The following is a 15,506-nucleotide window of genomic DNA, read 5'->3' as shown; positions in this document are numbered from 1 at the left end:
CCAGCACTTTCAGCAGGTAAAAAGCTCCAAATCCAAACTGTCAGTTATATTCACATTAATATAATTACATGTGTTTAAAAAAAACCAAGAACTACATGAAACAGGTCATTTATGGTTGATTTTAAAATCACAATTACAACATATTTTGGACAGTTTCAAGTTGAAGCAAGGAGAGTAAACATTGACATGAACGATCACTGCCAACAAGTACGAAACTGACTTTTACAAGTCAAATGTCATGCAGTAACTGCTGAGTCACATCTATTCAAATACCCGACACAATGAGCCTTATTGTGTCAAAAGAGAATGTTTTAAGTTACTTAATTAAAATGTCCTTTTTGAGTTGAGTGTTTTCAGTTGAGTGTTTGAGTTTCTCTTGATCAAACCAAAGAACTGAAAGTACAGCAACTGATATAAGACAACAGCAAGGTACAAGTAAGAAAATTTTATACAATTTTGATTAATCAAAGAAAAAAATACCAGCTGTAAATTATAACACATTAGCCCTTTATAAATCAAATGCACTTTTTTAAATCAAGGCAAAACATTAAAACAAAAGCACTACCTTAGCCACATTTTATAGTTATTATCTGACGGCTCATCAGTTTCCTCAGCGGTGAATTCTCTGGCATGTAATGAGATACTCTGGAAAAGCCTGCGTGTCATTGAAGATGACAAACATTGATGGCTTGGTAATGTCGTCTGTCACGCTGTCGTATCTGAGGGGAATATCACCGGTCTCCTTCAACGGGGCGGTCTTCATTGAATGGCAACCTTTAGTGAAGTCTCCTGTTAGAACCTTTGACACAAAAATAAACTTGTGTCCATCTGCGTTCGGGGGTGAGTACTGATCCTGAACGGACAGCGCAGAGTTGACAGCAAAATACACCCCTTGACCATAGACGGTGGCTGTGTGGAGAAACCATGAGGTCAGAGATTTATAAGCAAGATGAGACAAACTGAGTCAGAAAGTAGGACAGTATTGTTATTATTCCCAAACTTACCATTTTTTCCACAGAAGCTTCTGTTGAATCCATGGATGCATATCTCTTTTACACTTGTCTCACTCGTGCCGTGGTAGAGAGTCCGTTCAATTTCTGGGTACGTGGCGCGCTGCAGTACGCTCGCCTTCTTTAACTTGTACTGATTGTACAGCAGTCGATTCATGAGCTTCTCCACCTGGAGAAAAACATCCGTGTTATTACAGACACGCGACATCATTTGTTGCAAAATATGTGGGTTATTTTTTCACCTGTATGATTCTGATCTTGCTGTGGTATTCCTGGATGGTCTCATAGAAATTCTTCACCACATTCTGAAATTCATCAGATTCCTCATCGACTTTGGTTGCTTCGGGCAGGTTTGACAACAGAGAGTATTCCTCGTCTGTTAACAAATGATTCAGTTTTTATCAGTTCATCAGTTTTTAGATTCAATTTAATTTTTTTAAATCACTCATATCATTTAAAAACAGAGTCCACACACTGGAAGAAGGCAGTACAAGATTATCAGACGGGCCAAAATAGATTTAAAGCTGTACCTATTTCTAGGTACCTGTATCTTATTGTTTTTATTTGACTATTTGTCTGCTTGTTTTGCTATTATCTCTTTTTAGACAGTACATCTGTATATTTCTATCTAATTGTACATTATCAGTTGTTGTGTTTTTGTTTTGCTTTGTCTTTGCTGTCATCTCTTCTTAGACTATATATCACAATCCATGCATTTTGGTATAGTATTTTACTCTACTTTCATATATCTAGTGCATTGTGGTTTTATGATAATGTAAACTGACTGTTTTAATTACACTGTACATGTAAAAATAGGGACAAGAGTTGCAAATTAGCAATAGTTATAAACTATTTGTGCAACACATCTGTTTCATGCTTTGTAATGGAACCATGTTAAATTTAGGGCTATAAATTAAAATATAATCGAAATCATACTATGGCCAAGTGCAATATCCAAATCGCAGGAGCTGCAAAAAACACACAAAGAAAGGCAGGAGCTGCAATTTCTTTGATAAAGGTAAAATGTGTCACAACATTGTTGTGCATTGTTTGCACTATAAGTGCTGTGGTGCCCTGGCCTACAAATCATGTTCTCCAGACCTAAGGGAACATACTTGTTTGGAACAAGCCCCAAAAAAACATTTTTAAAAATTCAATATTTAAAACATTTTTCAGTGAATCAGTGAAACGATCCTTCATACTGAAATCATGCTTCATATCGCAATATCTGCCAAAATAATCACTGTATGATTTTTTTTGCATATCATGCAGCCCTAGTTAAATTGCATTGTCCAAATAAACAATAATTGAGGAGGACGATCAAAGAAAAAGACAAAAAAGTTTATGTTATGAAGATAAAAGTTAGCTGGCTAGCTAAAATGCTGCATTCACTTATATTTTTGACTTGTCTGACAATCAGCTGTGGGGCTCAATAGAAGAGAAACATCATTCAGCAGAACAACAGTCTTCCCAAGTCTCATTTACCTGGTATGTCCTCACCCAAATCCTGTACATCGAGCATCTTCCTGGAGATTTTCACAGATTTTCCCGAAGCTATGTTGTATTCTTGCATCTTTTCAAAGTTGATAATGTGTGGCTGATTGTCTAGCAACATATCAACCTTTTTCAGCTTCATCCTCCAGGCATTCTCGATGAACACTGTCGCATCAGGTGAATATTGAGTTGTGTCTGAGGAGGCTGGATCATGCAGCACCCACTGGACAGCCCTCAGGATTTCCAGGCTGGGTACAGAATTGGTGAGTTTCTCCATCAACAGTTTCACATCCCACACTCCTCCGGCCACATAGTCCTTGAATCCAGAAACAGTGATAATGGTGCCCTGAACTTGAATCTCGACCGCATGCTTCCTCTTGATCATCTCCAAACACTTCCTGTGGTAATCAGACATGTGCCTCACACTCCTGTGCTCAAGTTTCTCCTCCACCTGTCTCTGGGTGACCTTCTTCCCAAAGGCTATGTCCACCCGAATCAGATCACAGCTATAACCTGCAAACACAACTATCTGGGTGGTATTGGCTGCCTTGATGGCATCCTGTAATGAAACATCAGAGTCCTTGTCCTGCTGACCCACTTGGGGGCTCTTGTCAGTGCCACTAGAAGAGGCTTTGTGTTGGATCATTTCCCGGGACAGCTCCAAGGCTTTTCTCAGCTGTTCGTCCTCATCCTCCTGGGACCAATTGCTTGACTCCATCGAGTACTGGATGGCTAAAGACAGCTGGGCTTCTTCCTCCAGATCGCTAGTAAGGCCCAGGCCTGACCCACTCGCAGTGTTCCCTTCAGCTGAGAGCTGGGAATCATCTACAACTATCACATCAGGGTTCTGGTCTGTCAGGCTGGTCAGTTCCTCTGCTGTGTACAGGTCCATGTTATCCACGTCATCGAGTTGCTCTGCATTGGAAACATCTCCCTCAACTCTTTCATCAATGGCTGAGACGATTCTCTTTGCCTCCTCTAAAAGGCCTGAAAAGAAGCAAACTGAACTTTTGAAACTGCACAGAAATATGAGAAATTATTAAAGAGTCAGATATTACCTTTGTCATGAGCTCCATTATGATCAGTTTGCACTGAATCTGATTTTAACTGTGCAGGACCATCCACAGACACTTTCCGAAAGTTTTTGTGAGACATCAACCTCCATGCAGATTCAAAAATGTCCTGGAATAAAAAAAAATACATTTCTGTGAACGTTGAATGTTTCTGCTGCAGGGAAACCTGAACTACTTCACAATTTCATGTTAAGTAGCAGACTGTGGCTTAATGAAAGGCTTAAAATAACTGTAATAAATGTTTCCTGTACATTAAAAGGGTCATACCAGTGACTTCACAAAAGTCAAGCCACTAACTGCTTACCATTATATGTGGTTAGCAATTGCTGACCATTTTTCATAAGTTTTAGTACTTTCTACCTTTCTGTTCTGAAGGTAGCAAAAAGGAAAACACATCAACGAGCTACATTTTGGTCTTTGGGAGAATAATGGAATGATTTTGTTATTTGTGCAAAAGCGATTTGTTCAAAAACAGAGCAATATGACCTTGTTTTTGTTTCTGTACTTTGGCTCAACACACACACTGTCAGGCTGCTATTTATTCATTTTATTCAGTTAGAGTGTGATTCAAGTCTTTCAGCTGAGCACGATGAGACATTTTTAACTGCAGGTGTAACTGGAGTTCAATGATTACAATAAACAAAAGGATCAGAAAAGGTCATTTAACAACAAGAATTTGTATTCACAGACAAGAAGTGTCCTTGCTCCTCATACTTTAACTGAATTATCACAGAGCCTCAATTTTATTTTGAAAAAAATAAAAGCTTCCTTTGATATTACAATAAAATGTAAGTTTTAACTTAGGGTATTAGGGTATGAGAGGTATTAACTGAAACCAGAAAGTGCTTTAAACAATCTTCAGCTCAGGGAAATGCCCAAAAGCAGGGCAAAGTATGTTATTTTTTAAGCCTTGTTGGTCTGAAATTGCATGATTTGAACCTTGTGTTACTTCCACAATTAAAAAAAAGATCCAACAGAGACTTTTTTGTTGTGAGGGAGATGAGCTTTTTTAATGTCTCCTGAGATGATGAATCTCTTTTATAGAAGCTTTACTGAATCCATTTCTGCACTGTTGCTTGGTGTGGTAATCTGACTCAAACAAACACAGGCTCTGTAGCCTCATCAAAGCGGCAGTAAGATATCAGGGAGGATTCGAGCCCAGCTTGCAGACCTTTATAACAGGAAGGTGGTCAGAAAGGCTACTTCCCTTCTGAGGTGCCAAGACCACCCTCCTCAGACAGAGTTTGGGCTGTTCCTGATGAGGACCATGAGATCTAAGTCTTTGTTCCCGCTGCTATTCAGTTAATAAATGGCAGATAGTATTTTACTCATGTCTGGACATCGCTTATTTGCACAGATGGCTTACTTGACTTTTACACTTTGACCTTGATGAAGGAACTCTTACATATCACTTTGGCCATCATGTCATGTGTCTATCTGTTGATGTACATAAGAGTTTGATACAGTGTGTGCATTTTTGTGTAGCCAGGCTGCAAATCAATTTGCCTGTAAAGGACAATAACTTACAACTTTGAATCTTTGGGACATTTGGAAACATATACACTGTTTTTTCATCTGAGAGGCCCGTGAGCTGAGGCTGACAACAAACCAAGCAGTAAAATAAGAAAGTACAGCAAAGCTAAAAGATTCAGCAGACAGGACTGGTTCAGAGACACAGTAAGCGTCAGTGCTTTACTTCTGTCATGTTTATGCTGAAGGAGCTCTGCCTGAGGCTACACTGAACACGGTTTCAAGGTAGACAGCTCGTCAAAATGAATGACAACTGGAATAACTGGCCAACTGAAAGGAAAGGTGGGAGGATAGAGCTGCATATCACAGGTTCCCAAAGCACAAGCGATAGTAAAACTTTTGCTTTGTTCCATCATCACATTACCTGGTGAGGCAGGGGTTGCCAGCGCACGTGCTTTGGGCTGATGTAGACCTGAAACTTTGACTCCATCTCATTCAGGATGCTCTTGCACTCTGCCTCGCCTAAAAACCGGGCCACTCCTGGAGCGTTTACTGTGATGGTTCTGGTGCAGATAGAGGAGACCACGCCTTGCAACACCTCCTCAGCCATTTGGCAAGCAACTGCATGACCATGGATCTAACAGGGAAATACACAAATATGACAGAAGATGAAACAAAAACTACAACACTGTGGTCCAAAAATCTCTGCTTCTACATGTGATAGTGATGCACCACACACCTTTAACCCACAGACATCCTCAGCCTCCAGTGGAAAAATAGACACTTGGTCCATGTCAGCCAATAGCTGATGACAATGGATCTGGATGTATTTCAACATGCCTGGCTCCATAGAGATAACTGTCTCCCTTTCAATGGGTGTAGTAAGAAACTGCAGGATTGCAGTCTGCTTCTCACTCTCCATCCCTTTCAGAGTCAACACATCAATATTCTCTCCTCGTTCTGACACCTTTACAGAGGAGAAACCCAGAGCCTGCAGGAACTCAGACCACTCTCTGCAATATAACATGCACTCATATTGCGTGTCCAACGGTATGCTGAATTGACACAGTTGGGATTTTAAAAAGCTACATGCCTGGTGAGCCGAGTTCTGGCACAGAGATGTTACCACGACTTTAGAATCTGATACAGAGTACATAGTGGGTGACCCAGTTTGATTCATGGTTTGTTGTAGTCTGTCTTTGACATCTTTCCTCGCGAGGAACTGGGCTTTTTCTGGCTCGAGAGTGAAATGAGTTTCAGCCATGTTGCCGAGAAAGTCCAAGATGGTGTGTTTTACCCGCTCCAACTTTTGTCTGCCAGTTCCTATAATGTGCACACCATCTTCTTTAATTTGGATGGTGAGATTCGGGTCAGCCTTTTCAATGTCCTGTGGAAGGGGGCTAAGTTGAAACAAAGCTAACTTTACTGGATCAGCGATGGGAACATGGCTTGATAGTGTATCTGCATCCCCTGTTTGATTGTCCATAACTTCCTCTGCTGCTGCCTCCTCTACTGCCTCACGGGCAACAAGAGGCTGAGAGGTCGGCTCAGAGGAGGACGGGCTGCTGGCAGCGACCACCATGGGAGGACTGGTCTTCATCTGAACGTCACTCAGATCCTCTGACTTGATCTCTGTTGTATCTTGGCTTCCGCTCCCAGGGTTTTGTGATGTTATGCTTTCTGTTGGTTGAAGAAAGTCAAAGTATGGCTTCACTACCAGGTCAACACCGTCCAGTTTGTGCTGGTGATCCAGGACAGGGCCCAGAGCTGTTACAGGAAGTACAGACAGTCAGAAAACTGTAATGGCACAACAAGAGTTTGAAAGGTCGTACAGTGCAAAACTTACATTCATATTTGACAAAGGACACCTTCGCTGTACCCTCTGATAACATGGTGACCTCCTTCACCTTCTGATCGCCACCTCGCTTGCTCTCAAAGTAAAGAGTGAGCATGTCTGGAGTGGTGCCAGGGTGCAGGTTCTCCACTAAAACAGAGTCAGTTTGGTCAAGCTGTTCAAGTGTTACCTTGGCCCCTTCCAGTGTCCTCTTGGAGATCTTTGCGCTAAGGTTTTGGAAATCTGCAAAGCAAAAACATATGTATTAAACAGTACCGTGACAGAAAATGACAACCTGTACATTTGGAAAGATCAGTATGATTTTTAAGAAAGAAGAAAATAGAGAGACCTTTCGATAAAGGTTGGCTGAGGTGAATGAGGATGGAATCTCTCCCTGGTGAGGGATACAGGGTGTACTCCTTCACATTCAAAACCATCATGTTCTCCACATAGAGCTCTATCATCTCAATAGAGGTGTTGGGGTTGATTCCCCGCAGCAGCAGTCTGCATTGGTCCTTTGAGGCAGGCTTCCTCACACTCAGCTCAACATTATGCAGAACGTGGTGCCCTTTAGACAGAACTTGGGCTGCAGCTGTCAAAATAATAGGAACAGAAATAAAAGAGTTAGTTAACAAAGTATACTAAAGATTTTGAAAGCAGTTCATGTTAAAGGTCAACAAATCACAAATACATATATAACCACAGTTACAAAATGTCCGACACAAGTGCACCATGTTTTGCACTTGCCTTCTGCGTCCTCAAACACCAGTATGGCACGGTCGCCCTTCTTCTCCACAGAGGCAAGCGGGCCTCCCCCAGAGCGACGTTTATTCTCAAAGTACAGATAAAGCAATTCCTCATCCACGTCTTCAGGCAGCGGCAGCACCTCCACTGTCCTTTCCTCCAGGCTTTCGACTGGCATCCTGAAAAATACAGAAACATACAGGAAGGGTTTAGTCAATTAACCTGCTTTGCTTACATCTACTCAACTAAATGTCAAACCTAAAGCCTGGATTTTACAGAGGATGCCACTTTCTCAAATATCTGCTTGTTCCAGCTTTGCCAAAAGGGAAGTTTCAGTTTTATTACTGTAAAGTGAACATCTTTGTGTTTTGAAATGTTTAAAATTCAGACTATTCTAGAACAATTTAATGATTTGATCGATTCATCAAAAATTATTATTCCATAATGTAAATAATGCAACCTTACACGTAAGAATCAGCAGTAAGACCTTATATAAGTCTGTGCATTTCCAACTCATGACCAGTCAATTTAATTTACCACAGTTGGACTCCAATCAAGGTGTACCAATACGATCCAGAGAAATGGGAGCAAAATTTCAAGTGTCACAGCAAAGAGTCAGAATACTTATGTCAATGTGATATTTCAGTTTTGCCTCTAGACTGATGAGGGAAAAATGATCATTTTAACGATTTTAAGGCTATAACGCTGCAACATAAAAAAGTGAAGGGGTCTGAATACTTTCTGAATGCACTGTAAATTAACAGTAACATTTCTGCTCAAGTAAATATTAAGCAAAACAACAGCATTTCCATGTGAAATGTATTTAGGAAGCTGATTTAAAGGTTTATTCGCGTGTAAATGGAGTTTGTAAAGTATTCTGTCACGACAGTGACTGTGGCCTACACAGTACAAAGAGTAGCCACCTTACAGGAAGCTCGGCCTTTATAAATTCATTCAGTGTCAGGACCAAAATATCACGGTGGTGTCTTAACTTTGCTACAAAAACATTTTCCTCACAGGTTTCCAAACGGAATCACAGTGGCCCTGTTTGCTGTGTTTTTGTTTTTTTACTGCGCAGTTTTCCAGAAGTTCGTGTTCGTATCTGCTCTGTCATTTTCTCCAACTTGAAAGTGAAACCAGTATCTACAGTTGCAACAGACACTGAAGCTGAAGTCGCTGGTCGCAAACGATTTATGTTTTGGCGACAGAACAGACAAATACAGCAGACCTAGACGTTTTTCGCGGCGTACTTACCTGTGCTACAGGGAAAACATTTGCTCACGAATATGTTCCGTGTCCACGGGTTGAACTCTGAAGACTTCCGTGTTGTGCCGCTTGTTGGACGGCGGGTGGCGTCATCACCTGCACGTGTTACAGGGAAACAGCCAGTTTAGACCATAGAGTGAAGCATTATGGTCGCTGTAGTCCAGCCTTGTTTAAACGGAAACGGTGGTGCCCTGAGCACCCTGTTGTGTTCATGGCATGGATGTATTATATGGATGGGCACATGGATGTATTATAAGAAGGTCTTATAATACATCCATGGATGGGCTCCATGGTTGTGTTACGCAAGCGTTGCAACTACGGCAGCCGAGAAGGCCATTCTTTGCGCGCTTTTAGAAGAACTCGCTGAAGATGATCAAATTGATCTCACTACAAGTTTGACCACTCAAACTATTCTCGATGTCACGATCGCTGCCTTTGTTGTCCGGAAGATTACGGAGCATCCAAATCGAGTGAAGGGGTATGAAACTGTAGTGTTGCTTCACATTTCAGGATGACAAGAAAAAAATTTCAGGTGAAGTATAATCCGCTTCATACCTTTGAGACTGTTACTATCTATATTATGTAATAATTTTTATTCTTTTTATTCTATTAGGCCTATCAGTATTGCTGATCAGTGTTGTTGTGATATGATATTGTAATATTTAGCATTACATATTTAGAGGAGTAGAGTGGAGTAGAAAGGTTTATTAAAAGGGTCACTCCACAATGGTACATACACTAGCAAAGTACATGTCTGAAAATTACATTGAAGACCACTTGTTGTAGGGCCATGTCATTTAAATATAAATATTGTATTTATTTGTTACATTAATCATCAATGCCTAGCACAGGGCATGTGCCGGCCACAACACAGCACTTACTATATGATGCAGACTTTAATTAGCTCCAGATCCATGAGTGCTCTTATTATTGGAGTTGTTCTGCCTTTGATGTTAAACGTGTACACAATATAGTAGGTCTTGCGAATTTATTTTGATGTTACTTAATTGCAATTCCCACACTATAGCCTATATGGTAGTATGTGCATCATGTAAACAGCTACTATATTAGGATTTGCATCAGCTTATTTTACAGGGTCATATGTAAAAATTAAAAAACAAACAAACAAAAAAACCTATTGCTGCACATACTTTTCCACAGGCCCTCTGTGAGAAAGTTGGTCCTTTGTTGACACTCCAAAGAAAATGCTGTGCTCCATTTGGTTGCTGACTAACCAAGAGAGCTTCAGGGGTGTTGCAGACCGCTTTGATATGTCCAAAGGAACGCTGCATTATGTTTTTTCAGACATTTCCAAGGTCCTGTGTGGACTGATGAAGGAATACATAAAATGGCCCATAGAGGATGAACTTGCAAAACTGGCAAATGGCTTTCAGGCCAAAACCGGTCTCCCCTGGAGTCACTGGAGCCATTGATGGTACACACATTCCCAACCCAGCACCCACACTCCAAAGAAACAATTACATAAACAGAAAAGGACATGAAAGTATTGAACTCCAAGCAGTGTGTGCATCAGAGATGATGTTCCTGGATGCGTACACTGGCTGGGGGGGGTCTGTGCACGATGCCAGGGTGTTCTGGAACTGTCCATTATATGGTCACCTCCAGGATGTAATGGGAGGTGACTACCACCTGCTTGGAGACTCAGCCCACCCACTAAGCACATTTCTCATCACACCCTGCAGAGATAATGGACATTTATCCCATAGGCAAAAAAATTCAATTCACTCTACAGCTCAACTAGAGTTGCAATTGAACGGGCGTTTGGTCTCCTAAAGGGGCGATGGAGACACCTGAGGTCCCTGTCCGTGGAAGACCTTAACATGGTCCCAGTTGCAATCACAGCTGAATGTGTTCTGCACAATTTCTGTTTAAGGGAAGAAGGGTACCAAATGGAGGATTGTGAAGATGTGGCTGGCAATGATGACAATGAATGTCAAGCAGTAGACCCTGACAATGCTTACAGGTCAAAGCAAAAGGGATGAACTTGCTTTACTTTTGGGATAGGATGACTTAAATTCTTAATACTTTTTGGTTCACCTACGTTCGTTTCACAAAAGAATGGAAATGTAAAATACTAAAAAGGCACAGTGGTGTTGAAGATTGCATTTATTTCATTTGTAACATAATGCTATTAAACTAAATAAACAAATAAGTGATCAGAACATGGCAAGTTCCTGTTCTTTTTTTTTTGTTAAAGCATTAACAAATTGTTTTAAGATGTCATTCCTTTTCGCTCGCCACTTCCATAGCTTCTTATTGAAGCTTCATGAGCTCTGACATCTGCCTCCTCTGCTCAGTGACATGCTGCACAAACCTCAGAGGTGCTTCCGATATGGACTCTCTTTTTACCACATTCTGCTGATGGCTTTGGCTGAAAAATGGATGGTCCTGGGCCATCTGGGTCTGAGGAAGAGCCTGAGGGGAAAGAATATAAAACCCGATTGTCTCAAAATGGTATTGATGAAGGCAGCAGGCATCACTCTTCTCCAACAAATATATTTTGCTGTTTTCACGTGGACTCAAACATGCCTGCATAGTGTAAATAAGAGTCACGTGCACACAAAGCTACTTCAAATGTCCAGTTAAGTAAACCTCTACCTTCCTGAGCCACACAAAAATCCATCCTTGAAATAATGCTATTAGCAACACCAGCTACTACATCGTATCACACATAGTTTGTAATAGGACATCACTTGAGTAATTGAATATAAAAGCTTAAAATTAAGATCTAACATACAAGATTTTAGAGGTGCATTAAGATACAATTCTCTTTTTGATTTACAAACTGCACTCATCTGTTGTGTCTATTCATGTTAATGTTGCACTAAAAAAGTCCACAATTAAAAATATCAAGTGACATGGAAAAAAATCACCAGAAAACGAGGAAACAGTCTGGACAGGCTCCACACTGGGATCATCAGCCTCCACTGAAGAGAAGTCGAGCCAGCTGCTGGTACCACTCCCAGTCTTCTTCTTGCTGTCTACTATAGTTTTGTACCTAAGAACAGAAACCCAGATACAGCAAATGCGTTCAAGATGCCCTACTCCCAAAAAATGATAATGCTACAACCAAGCCAACCTGTGTTTTAATTGCCTGAACTTATTGTCACAGGCCCCTGCTCCAAAGTCGTAGCCTTTAGCCAGCATTTCCTCTGCTACCTTTTTCCACACTTTCTTTAATACAGGAGACTGAAAGTCCTCAGCCATTCGCTGTGCTAGACTAGTTAGAAACAGGGTTGCTTCATGCGTCCATAGCGTTGTAGCTACATCCCACATTTAAACAGATTAGGCACAGAAAATATATCAACACCAAAATTGTGTTGGGAAAGAGAAATAAACTTTAAATCTACCTGTATGCATTTGCTGGGGGTTCAAGAGTGGTGCTGGAGCAGAGGCAGGTGATGGTCCAGCAACAGACAAATTTAAAGGTTGAGGAGCTGGAGACGACTGCAGTGGCTGAGGAGGCAGAGGCGAATTCATTGGTGCAGCAGCAGCGAGTAGGCCTAGTGGTGCTTGAAGGCTTTGGTGCACCAGGCTGTTCCAAAGGGGCCGCTGACACAGAAAGGTGAGCACACATTTTACCAGTGAAGCCAACTGTGTAAACTATAATGTTGAAATGCTTTTAAAAACATGATAGATTTTGTGGAAATCAACACATACAACAGCCCATAATATAAGTTAAAATTAAATAATGATTAGCTTATTATATAATAAAAAAGCAATACTATAAAATACTCAAACATCTCTTCTAACATCATCCAATTTTGTAAACAAGTAACTCCAGTTTTGAGACTTTTGCACTTTACTTGAGTATTGTTATTTCATGCTACTTTATATTTTACATGACAAGCAACGTGATTGACATAATATCATTGATTAAATTACCCTACAGTGAAGAAGCTGAGGTGAACTCCAATGACCTGCTGCAATGTTTTGCTTACATGCTAATGCTTCAGTTATGACACTGCAGCACTGCATTCACTACACTTGGAAAGAGGCATCTATGCACAATGAGCACTTTACTTGCTTATTGTATTGATAATAATTCTGATCTCCTACTCACCAGTAAGCACAATTCTGAATGCAGGAGTATATACTGTTACATTGTGGTATGGGGATCAAAGTTTTCCTCCACACATCTAACTTTTTCCTCCACTGCTGATAGAACATGGTCAGAATATACATATCTGAAGGGAATCTGCTGTATAATGGCCGAGAGACAGGGAACGAGGCCCTGTGTCCAACCACTGATTTACAGTGTGAATACAATGGTGGAAGCATAGACTGCATGATTGTAATACTCAGTATATAGCTCAGTGAATGAGTGCTATCACTATGAAATTACATGGCTGATCAGAATGCAGTAGTGAGCATTAACTAATTTGAATGCATCTGAGTTATACACACAATGGCTGCATGTCCAATAGACTTCCATACACGATAATCTATCACATAATATGACGAGGCTTATATAGAGGCTGTATACAATGGATTGACTCCATTCAAAGTGTTAACTGTTGTACTGTAATGAGTGTATTATAAACACACTCACTGGGCTGAATGAGGCCTTGCTGTATTGGCTATAGTATAACTCAAAATGAATCAAAACCAGACACGTCATCATTGCTGTTATCATTTGAACTGAGCGTCCAGCAAATCAAATGCTTTTAAAGTTCAGGTCTCATTCATATCTCATAAACTATAAATGTTTTTATTACGAGCTTATGTATGATTGATCAGCATGCCATATGAGTACTTGTCATCATTATATGACAGATGCAGCTGGTCAATACAGAGCAATCTGAAATATAATTGGAGTGTGTCCGTATTCAGTGGCTGAGATATAAATAAGGAGGTGGCTAAGCAGACTACTTACAGTCCAGTGCATTCTATGTCTCATTACCTTTTCATGTCCATTATCATGATCTTATACATAGATAATCAGGCCAAACTGAAAAATTGATGCTACATGTACAATGCATAAAGGCTGAACTATAAATACAGTGGGATTGAATAGGACTAAGTAGCCTTTCATGCATTCTGTATCTTCTAATTACTCATTATTCTTTAGTTTTGATGTTTAAAAGAAGTTTGTTCTTTTTACAGATAAGATACAAAGCAATGAGTGTATAGGGCAAAATAAAAGTTTAAATGTTATTATTACAGAGTTTGAGTCCTGATTCAGCAACCACACTAATTACAATAATTTGTGAAAATGAACAAGTTTCTCCCACGGCACCCACAAAGCAGCTGTACTTAGGAGTCAAGCTGTGAAAAGCCGAGCTGCTTCATCATGAAAAAAAAAAAAACACACAAAGTGAATGTGTTGCAGAGTTCAGCGCCAATTCCTCAGGGATAGCAACTGTCACTTGAATAAGCTTATTTCTCTACACAATTGTAAAACACATACATCCTGTTAAAACACAGTTTACCATTCATTATGTAGAACAGATGTGACATCCTGGTGTCACTTATTGTTTCAGCAAAACAGTAATGTGAAAGCAGGGAATCGTTTTATTTTTCATTAAATAGAAAGAAGAAAGAAGAACCTCGGGAACCTGCTGGCATTCACTCATTTTTATTAAGTCTAGTCATTGTAGTGTGTAATGGTAGAATAAACAAACTTATTATTGACTCAAATGAACTCCCCCTCACTAATTAAAGCTGACTAATGACCGCGTTTCCAATTTCATCCTTTAAAAGACAACAAATGAAATGACAGAAATGAAAAGGCCGTCTATTAGGAAAAGCAGAACCCTGCCGATACCAGAAACAGGAGAAATAAGTTCAAGGTTGCTGACCATGAAGCAATGAAGCTGGATATTTTTCAGCAACAATTGTGCTGTCTATGTACTTCAGAAACATCATGCATTTCTCCTCAAATGAGGGACATATTTTATTTATAATTATCTTGTTTTGCATGTGTCCAGTGTAATAAAGATTAATTCATTTGACTCTCATTAATTTGTAATATCCTCCATGTTAAATAGATTTGGGATGCATTTCACTTCGTTCACTATGCAAGCTCTACTTACCCATCTAAATTACAAACTCCCTCCTCAAAATTTGCAATTTGCATAACGCTTGTGAAATGTATTATTCATAAGTTATTAACCTCCTTGTTGTTTTCACACATTTCAGCAAAAAACGCTCCAATTGTATTTTAAAGTAGAGTGGGAGTCCACAGATAAGTGAATTACTGAATAATGCAAGGTTTTCATTATCCAGCTCTCCCACACAAGACAGTACCAAGTAGCAAGCCAGTGACCTGGACTCTCTCACAAAAGGGAAAATATACAATGAATATAAAAATGTGGTTTTTCTGAAGGTACTGCTTTCATGGGTTTTATATAACTAACATTATTATCTTAGACCTCAACTGAAAGCAGAATCAGTGTATAACAAGCTTTGTAATTATGTTTACACAAAAATTTAATACAGTTATTAAGTGCTCATACTAAGTTATCACATCAGTTTTGTAAAGGACAAATCAAGAAATGTTAACGCTAAATATGATCTTGACCACTAGGTGACAGTGTCCTCTGCAGAACAAATGCACATCACTTTTGTCTTATGTGGCAACTGTTATGGATA

The 15,506-nt window shown here is 40.0% G+C and overlaps 1 protein-coding gene across 1 annotated transcript; it reads right to left on the bottom strand.

Annotated features, from left to right (window-relative positions):
• Positions 1-92: 92 nt before the first annotated feature.
• parp10 (poly(ADP-ribose) polymerase family member 10) lies at positions 93-9,013 on the bottom strand. Its single transcript, XM_071499764.1, has 11 exons — positions 8,880-9,013; positions 7,629-7,804; positions 7,231-7,473; positions 6,894-7,124; positions 5,787-6,814; positions 5,472-5,684; positions 3,563-3,686; positions 2,496-3,491; positions 1,253-1,386; positions 1,005-1,179; positions 93-909 (listed from the first exon to the last, which is right to left on the bottom strand). The coding sequence occupies exons 2-11, from the start codon at positions 7,801-7,803 to the stop codon at positions 611-613; spliced, it is 3,618 nt and encodes a 1,205-aa protein (XP_071355865.1). The 5' UTR covers position 7,804; positions 8,880-9,013; the 3' UTR covers positions 93-610.
• Positions 9,014-15,506: the final 6,493 nt, after the last annotated feature.

The sequence above is a fragment of the Trachinotus anak genome, unplaced genomic scaffold (assembly GCF_046630095.1).
Source record: "Trachinotus anak isolate AG129_WGS33_773 ecotype Australia unplaced genomic scaffold, CSIRO_AGI_Tana_v1 ptg000016l, whole genome shotgun sequence".
Classification (NCBI taxonomy): Eukaryota; Metazoa; Chordata; class Actinopteri; order Carangiformes; family Carangidae; genus Trachinotus; species Trachinotus anak.
The sequence above is the reverse complement of the archived record's forward strand: the minus strand, read 5'-3'. Positions and strand labels throughout refer to the sequence as shown.

Excerpts from the sequence above, each read along its gene's own strand:
- parp10 (XM_071499764.1), bottom strand. The coding sequence starts at position 7,803 with ATGCCAGTCGAAAGCCTGGAGGAAAGGACAGTGGAGGTGCTGCCGCTG. Across the intron at positions 6,815-6,893 it reads GTCCTTTGTCAAATATGAAT|CTCTGGGCCCTGTCCTGGAT; the intron begins GTAAGTTTTGCA and ends TTCCTGTAACAG. Across the intron at positions 5,685-5,786 it reads AGGATGTCTGTGGGTTAAAG|ATCCATGGTCATGCAGTTGC; the intron begins GTGTGTGGTGCA and ends TTTCCCTGTTAG.